The following is a 9,468-nucleotide window of genomic DNA, read 5'->3' as shown; positions in this document are numbered from 1 at the left end:
TAAAAATCATAAAGTCGCTAATGGAAAAATTTATATCTCTAAAATTGACAACCACCTTCACTCTATGCGTCTACAATTTTTATGTGAACTAAACCAAGTGACATGAAAAGAATGAACAGATGATGTAGCTGTTTTGATAGTACCAATCAACCAAATTTATGATATATATTTTATTTTATGCAGAATCGTATAATATAGCTACACAAGGCACTACTAGACTTTCCACATACTAATCCAATTGTGAATTATCTATGCATATATGAATATACATCAATGGGGTTTTAAACTTTATCCATATTCACTAATTCATCTAAAACAGTTAAATATTATTTTGTAGCTTTTATAATATAATTTTACGATATTCGATATTACATAAATTTTCTTAATACCATATAATTAAAAAATAACTTTTATGTCATCATTTATGAAATTTAAATAATTTTAAATAGATACCATTATATATTGTGCTTTCTTACTAATCGCATGATTTATATAATTAATGATATAAATAAAATGAATTTGTAAGAAATTTACTTTTATTCAATTATAAAACCCCCTTCTAAACAAAAATGATTTATGTATCAAGTATTTGCTATAAATATATTAATTAATTTATATTATATTATGTAATCTATAATATTACGTTGTAATATGCATATTGAAATATTTTTAACGGAGAAATATTGTACATTAAACTATTTAAACGTACATAATATATGTATGCATATACTTACCTGTGTATGAATATAGGTACATACATAGAACCATATATTCAATGCACGCAATTTCAAAGATATTCAAGTATAATAAAGAAACTTGAGTAGCTAATTTATGCACTAATGTTTTAAAGAAATAATTATATACAGTACATTTAGGTACATATCTATAGTAGATATTTAAAATAAAAATAGAATATTTTAATAAACCCTGCAATATTATTATAATAGTACAAACAACTAAATTATTACTAAGTAATTATAAAAAATATTACTAAAAAAAAGTTATTGCAATCATTATAAATGTTATATATCTGAAAATATGTTCGTATGACTTAATTGTAGTATAATCCTTTATTTTTAATTTGTGGGATAAATATGAAATATAATAAACAAAATATACAATACATATTAAATAGAATATTAATTTCACGAATTAATAGAAGAGTTATCCTTTTTGTCATTTAAAAATTTAGGAATTTGTCGTATTGGTAAACGTTCAGTGCAAATTGGAATTTCCCTTCTCTTTCGAATCTCCATTAATTCTTCATAATTCTCCAAAAGCTTTTTGACAAGTGCCGATCGTTGGGCAGTCAGTCGAACGATCTTTTGTCGAAAATCCTTATGTCTCATCTCACTCTCAATATCTCTTTTTAATTCCATTTCACATCTTCGAACATTCATCCTCGTGATCTTTTCGTCCAGTTTTTCATTATTCTTTTGAACCCGCAGCACCTCCTCAGAAGTATTTTTCAGCTTTTCTTCATAATCTTTCACGATCTGTTTTTTTTTTTGTCATTTATAAAAAAATTATGTACTATTCACTATCATTTAAGTTTCTGTATTTAATTACGACTTTAATTATCGTTTCGTTCAAATGATTAAGCCCTGTTTTTTTATTCGGAAATAAGTTAAAATATAATTAATATTTGTTAAAAAATATAATTAATATTTGTTAAAATTATCGATTTAAATCTACGATAGATGTGGAATATACAACTTAAATGTAAGTAATATTTTGGTCTTATTTTATTGCTCATCTTTTATATTATAAAGAATATTTTAAAAGAAATTTTAGAATGGAAATTAAATCAGCAATTTGTATTTAAAAAAATCCCGATGAAATTCCAGAAACCATTTTATTTAATGATATTGTAAAATAAATTAGATAAATTCCCTAAATTCGAATGCGACACGACTGAAGTTACTAATACAAGAATGTAAATAGTAAACCTTATGAAATTAATCGTATAAAGTAAAGGAAACGCAAACCTTTTCATAATTCTTGGCCATCATTTCGATTTCCTTCTTCAGTTTCTGTGGCGTCTTACTTGTATTTAACTTTTTTGAGCGCCTCGTAAGGAAATCCCGAATATCTCGTGTGATATGGGCAGTCTTCACGAAGTAGAGATTCTCCTGTAGATGCCTCACTTTCGACCTCAAGCAGTCATAGTTCCACTGTTCTTCTTCGATGACGTGTTTGAAGTTGAGATTTCGTCTAATCGTGCTTAGCTTGGCTTTGCCGGCAGCGAGTATTGCTTCATTGATCCTCTCGACAACCACTCGAGGAATGACGATTACCCCAGTGAAGTCTTCGGTGATGTCGCCGCAAAACCCCGTAGTTTCTACTTGACCCATTTTAATAACCAGCTGCACCTCGGTGTTGAGCTCGCATTCGATACGCTCCATACGCATTTGCTTTTGTTGCTCTTTCATCGACTCAATCTCGAGCTTGAAGTTGCTAACTTTTTGGTTATATTTCTTCAAAACCTCGGCCGCCTTCTTCAAGCAGATCTCTATTGCGCACAATTTGAGTTCATGATCGATCTGTGCAATGCACATAACGATTAATTATTACAGAGGCCATATGTTAGTCGGACCCATCGTTTCCGATACGTTAGTCTTGCCTTCTTTTTTGGGGGGGTTGCGCTTTTACGCTCGAGTTTTATACGAGCAAAATTATGCCGTGTCAAATGTATTGTAATTTCACGAGATATTGGATTAAGGTGCTCGCGTATATAAAGAGTAAGAAATAATTAAATTTTGTAATTCTCTGTACTATATTATCTTATTTTATTATAGTTGAATTTAAGATTGAGCAAAATTTAAGTTCAGACTTAACATCTGCTTAAATTTATATTGTGTGCCTTAAATTATGCTTAGAAATGCCTTAAATGATACTCATTTAATTATACGTTAAAAATAAAATATAAATTGCGTGGAGATAGCCGACACTTCATAGATAAGTTCATTATAATAGAGAAATAATTAGCAAATAAGTTTATTAGAATACCTTTAACCGCCTGAGAGCAATAACGTTTTTCCAATCTGTAGAATCGATAGAAGATGGTAGATTTTTAGGTCGATTATCCAGAATTGCAACTTGTTTAAAATACTCTAAACATTCTGGCGTTAAATAGGAAAGAGGTCTCATAGAAACAATTGATTTTCCAAGGTCAAGTATTTCAAAATTAGATACACTTTTCAAAATAGTTCGTGGTCTTTTTTTGTATTGTACAAATATGGTAGCAATAGCATTATTTCCAAGAGTGGGAAAATCATTTTTGAATTTCTTTTCCATGTACTTATCCTTAGCTATTAAGGTATCATATTTATTATACAGTTCAGTATTGACTGCTTCAATTATATTCATTTCATGCGATATTCTTGAAATTGATTGATAGGTTTCTATCATTGTCTTTTTTATTTTGTCATTTTCTTGTAAACTTTTAACGAAATTAAAGTGCTTTTTCAAGCCTCTTACATAATGTAGATTAAGTTGCTGTATTGCTGATTCTATTTTCATTTTTAACTAAAAGTATAATTTATGAAAATCAATATAATTATTTATTAAGCGAAGAATTAAGGAATTATCTATATTTTTATTTGAAACTTAATTGTAATAATATTTCATTTATTATCCAGAAGATGAAAATTTCGAAATTCGTAAAATATCTCTTACGTCTAATTCACATATTAAAAGAAATTAATCTATTTAATATTAAGGAAAAGAGTGAAACTATGCACCAAGTTTGTTTCTTCCAATCTTGAATTGAATTTCTCTACCCCTTTGTTAATATCCTTATGAATATTTACATAATTAATCTGTAGTTGTTTTCGGTACTTCTCTCGTTCGATTTCGATATTCTTCATGCTCTGTTCGTACCGCTTCATCATAAGATTATCTTCGTCAGTGTAATCCTCCACTCTTTTACCGCGTACCAAGCACATAGGCTTTGGTGGATCATTCTTGATGAGATCCTCCCAACGAATCTCCAGCATCCCGTCCATCATCGTCTGTATGGCCCGTTCACGAAAATCGTCCGCGAGCATTGCCAGTCTTGCGTTCTCTTGTTCCATGGCCTAAGGGCACATTATATGCATATTGTATCATTTACTTCAGCCGGATAGTAATATATTTAAAGAAAAGTGGTTTATTGAGATTGATAGTGTATTATATTTATACACTTTATATAATTTAATTGATTTAATAGATATAATAGATTTATTATATCATTTGGTATAAAATCTATATTAATATAATACTATCAATTACAGTTGAATGATATGACAATATATCATGATAGCAGTAATCAATATTATTATTACTATACTTTAAATATACATAAATAGAAGTAAATTTATAAATAAAATAACAAATTTAATTTCTAAAAATAAATCTGAAAATTATTGGACATAAATATATTAATTATATGGTATTTAAAATACATTGTTAAATGTTCAGATAATAATTACACTTTTGATTAAATGAATTTTTAGCCTATATCGTACTTTGCTTTTATAATCAATAAATATTTTATTTATAGTTAATTATAATTTATATATCTTACTTGTTTGTTATAGAGTTCTTGTATAGATGGAGATATGTAAGGTTTTACTGACATTTCATTTTCTGTAATTTCAATTATTGTTTTTGGATTTTCTTTGATATTCCATTCCGGACATTTAATTGTATTATCAAACACTATATTGAACATAAGCTGAAGTTCAGAACATATATGGTGGATACGGTTGATACGCTCGCTAACTAAATTCATTTCCCGCTGCTTCACAATGTACATTTCGTCAAATAATTTATTGAAATAGAAACGAAGTTTTGCACTATAATTGATATTGTGTATATAATTGCTTTGAAGTTGACTAAATGAATAAGTTTTGAATTGCGAATAAGCGGAAGTGGATTGTTGAAGAAAGTTATAAGTTGACACACCTATCAGAAAAATATATATTTAAAATATATAAAAAATTCTTATAATACGCAGAGAATCGAAATACAATTAATTATATAATTTTTAATGTATATTAATATTGATTTAGTGCTAATATTTTAATTATAAGTATTAAAATAATAAACCCTGTTATTTATAATTTTTTTTATTAATTTTACCTTCGAGTAATTGATAGTTAGAATCTTCGATTGTTTCCGGCTCATCATCATATTCAAAAATGCTATCCCTTATCAGAACGCTAATCTCATCAGTTTTTTCAACTCTTAATTGTTTGTTATATATTAAATTTATTTCAGAAGCTGTGTAAGTTTCCCATGGATAAATTGTTTGATCATTCATGAATTCTTTAAATACATTTTTTGTGAATTGAGCATGTTCAAAATTATTTAGCAATTTAGATTGTTCTATAGAAATAGTATAATTTGAGATTTCTGTTGTATCAAATATACTAAAAATTGATTGACTCAAAATTCTTTGAGATTTCCAGAATTTGTTTAAAATCCAATTAGTAACTCGTTCCATTTCGAGACAATTTAATTCAGTTTCACATCTTATTTCTTCGCGCTTATCTTTTGCTGATTTTATGTATCTTTCATAAAAAGTTTTATTTAAAGCGAATGCTGACATTGGCAGTTTTTCAAGTTCCGAAGAAACTTCGTTTTTATTTATCAAATCGTTGATTTTACTCTTTAAATCTTTTAATTTAGTTAGTACTATTCCTTTATCTGCCATAAACTGTTTTTCTTCTATTTGATTATTCTGTTTCTGTTTCCATTCATTCCACGACATATTTCCTTCTTCAGAATCAATATAAGTAGGTAAATTTTCAGATAAAAATTCAATCTCTTTCTTATTCAACATATTCATATATATCATTACATTATTTTTATGATCTTCAGAATTCACGCAAAGTAACTCATAAAAACTTTTGAATATATTATCTTCCGGAAGCACATTGTCCGATCGAATACATTTCATAGCAATGATAGATCCATCAACGCCAAGTGTGATTAATAAATCGCCAGTAGAATTAATTGTAGCCTTTGCAATACTGATATCATGTCTATGATGAATAATGATATGTTTATTTTTACTAATTTTTGGATTAGATTTTCTTATAATAATTAATCCATCTAAAGCACTTGTGATTAACCAGTTTCGATTGTAAAACAACTTTGCTTGCCGAATCTTATGCCCACTGGGTTGAATATCGAAACATATTATCTCTTTCATATCATTAATTGTAAAAAATCTTAGTTGTTTTGTAACATAAGGTGTTCCCACAAACATATTAGATTCATTAGATATATTGTACAATTTTTTGTAATAATTTGGAAAATTGTAAATAATTGAACTCTTTTTGAATGTGTTGCTAGAGCTATCAAGTTCATAAAGTAGTAGTTGATGACTAATTGAATTAGTGGATAGTCCTTCAAGTATATATAATTTCAAATTATTCTTTATTTCAAATAACATGATATCAAGTATTTTTATATTTGTGTCTAATCGAGCATGTATTTGCAAAGAATTTGCACTAGATAGTATTAATAGATAACAAATTCCTTTAGTTTTCTGGCAAACTACCAAATATCTGAAAAATAATGTAAATCTATAGGTATTTCTATATAAATTCCCTACAAATGTAAATTTAAACCAAATTCGATAAGACAAATACTTCTTACCAATTTCTAAACAAACCTTCCAGAGCTTGAAAATTTCATTAAATCCAATATTTCCATTTGTAATATATATTCTCCAAGAATTTTTGGATTATAATAATACAAACAACTAACAAAGACTATTTCACCTTTACTGGTACAAATTGCTACTAACGGATATTTAGGATTTGGTAACATAACTGTAATATTTCCCTCAATATTTAATTTAATGGAAGTGATTTCAATGCCTTTATTAATTTCAATAACTGAAAATTCCTTGGTAGTATCGATTGCAACAATATATTCTTCCAATGGTTCTAAAAAATCAACAAATAAATATTTTCCACGAAGAAAATGTATTACATTTTGTTGAGGTACTGAATCGTTTTCTGAACAGTTTATTTGCACTATATGACCGTTTATCGTAATAAAGAAGAGTCTATCGTTCTTCATGGGATGAGAAGTCAATACCAAGGGACAAGTCACGCATTTTATACTCCAAACTTCAGACCAATTAGCATTTTTTTTATAATAGTTCATTTGGCCAATTGTTGTACACAGTATAATTCCATCCGAGTACCAACAAATGTTGGTGGCTACAATTTCAGAATTAATATTACAGTGTTTTGATAATACAATACATTTGATTTCACTACCAATGGCATTACTAAGATAAATACATCCACAATTATCAACAATAGCTAGGACATCCTTTGAATCAAGACACCATTCTACATCTTTTATAATTGCTTGCATTGGTAGAATAATTTTATGTTTATTCAAGATTATTGTTTTATCACAAAAGATCATCTCCCAAGTAAACAGTTTTGAAGATATTTTACCAAACTAGAAGAAAATTTAATAATGATTGTATATGTTATAGATATGTAATAAATATGTGTAAAGATTGCATAAATTACTACTAACAGATAACCAAAATTTTATTTAAAATGAAACAAATGCGATAGGTCGATTTCCAAATTTTGTTATTATTAACTTAATGTTTAAATCTTTATGAAATTAAAAATATCATTATTTATATCTAATTTTAGTGTAATATTTGAATTTGTTATTACAATAATATTCAATAAAATTTATATAGTTAATTATTACAGTACCTGAGCTATAAATGATGGCAGTAATGAATTAATTTTTAAAGATTGACTGTAGTTTTCTGCATCATATATAAATGTATTAACATTAATGATTTTTTCGCCAGTTCTCCACAACCAAATAGTTAACTTGAAATCTGATCTGGAACCGAGCGAGACCAAAAAATCTCCAACAAACGCTGTCGCTAAATAAGCATAATTTGTACCTTTGACACATTCGCATAGTCTTATCATTGATGGATATGTATACACAAATATCCGTGGCTTCAAATGTTTTTCGGCGAATGCAAATATTTTATGACTGTATGTCAAAGCGTTTCCAAATTTTTCATGAAAAAAGACATTGTTCTATAATTTTTGAATTCTTATGTATTATCGAATTTTTAAGCATACTGCTAGCATAATTGTTATTAAATAACTATAAAAAATTAAAAATTTTACTAATTGATTAATTTTTTTTTTATAATTTTAAATTTAATATAAATATAGACACACACGCGCGGGAGAATATTATATATACATATATAAAATACAAGAAGCATTAGGTTACGTAGTTATACAAATCAAAGCGTAATTTTAATCAACAGGAACAAAAATATATAATATAGAGAAACCATATATAATAGTACTTGATGGCTAAATTATGTATTGATATATTAGTAGAAGAACTGTAAGATGATGTAATAGAAGTTGTTTAAGTAAAAATGACCGTGATAATGTTACCTTGGATGCCCGGACAGGCAGGAGGCGCCAGCAGCACCGATATCGTAAGAAAACCTGGGTAGTAGCAATTTTTTCGTGGGCAAGTCGAAGAAGACGAGATGGATGCCCGAACACCAAGCCAGGGCGTCCTGGCTGATCCAAGCTACTTCCGATATCCGACCGCCACGCAGCCATATCGTACGCCAGCTATCCTTTGCGGTACTCATTAATTATATATTGGTATGAAATTACTTAATAATAGTCACAACTAAACGGCAGGGAGTCGAAAGAGGGACAGAGCGATGAGAGACTGGGCTGTTCCGAATGGTAGGGTTATGTAGCATCGTTTCCATCCTACTGCGAAGTTTGCTGCTGCTGATTACTGATTTTGGCGATACGCATTTTTATTTTATGTATAACATTTATAAACAATCCAAACGTAAACAATTTATACTTTTGATAAAGCTTTATTACAATAAATTTTGTTACGTAATGTTTACTTACACAAAGAATTAGAATTTTTACTTTTCAGTCACAAATGATTTTTTTTTTTATTTAATTAAAATTATTTCATCAAAATCTTATATCTAAAAGTGATGTAAAATAAATATGAAAATAACTAAGACTTGCAACTTATTTGAAATTACAAAAATTTATATACACATTAATCTTGAAAAAGTGGAATTAATTGTATAAAGTTTTTATTTGATTATTATTAAATTATAATTAGGTAAACTTTTTCTTTCACTTTAAAAATATGTTCTTTGTCATAATAGTATTTATCTACTTTGTTTTATTAATTATTTTATAATTTTTCATAAACTTCATCGAATACTAATAAACAAAAATAATAAGTAGTATAGTGAAGTAAAGTTGTGCATACATCTGTATTACTGGGCTACTCATAGCTTAAATGAAATTAAAACTGCTTCTGCTAAAGAGCAATATTATTCATCAACAAAGTTTTATTAATAGCCAAATTTTTATAATTTGCATAAATAAAAGTAAATGATTTTCAAGTTTGAAATGC

At 27.6% G+C, this 9,468-nt stretch overlaps 1 protein-coding gene across 1 annotated transcript; it reads right to left on the bottom strand.

Annotated features, from left to right (window-relative positions):
- Window positions 1-1,145: 1,145 nt before the first annotated feature.
- LOC105367619 (cilia- and flagella-associated protein 43-like) lies at window positions 1,146-8,665 on the bottom strand. The gene is made up of 10 exons (XM_011506387.1): window positions 8,458-8,665; window positions 7,743-8,053; window positions 6,665-7,335; window positions 6,322-6,557; window positions 5,125-6,264; window positions 4,568-4,947; window positions 3,744-4,079; window positions 3,010-3,528; window positions 1,989-2,543; window positions 1,146-1,496 (listed from the first exon to the last, which is right to left on the bottom strand). Exons 1-10 carry the CDS (start codon window positions 8,663-8,665, stop codon window positions 1,146-1,148), a joined length of 4,707 nt encoding a protein of 1,568 aa, XP_011504689.1.
- Window positions 8,666-9,468: the final 803 nt, after the last annotated feature.

The sequence above is a fragment of the Ceratosolen solmsi genome, unplaced genomic scaffold (assembly GCF_000503995.2).
Source record: "Ceratosolen solmsi marchali unplaced genomic scaffold, CerSol_1.0 scaffold7, whole genome shotgun sequence".
Lineage (NCBI taxonomy): Eukaryota > Metazoa > Arthropoda > Insecta > Hymenoptera > Agaonidae > Ceratosolen > Ceratosolen solmsi.
This window is presented reverse-complemented; position numbering and strand designations above follow the sequence as displayed.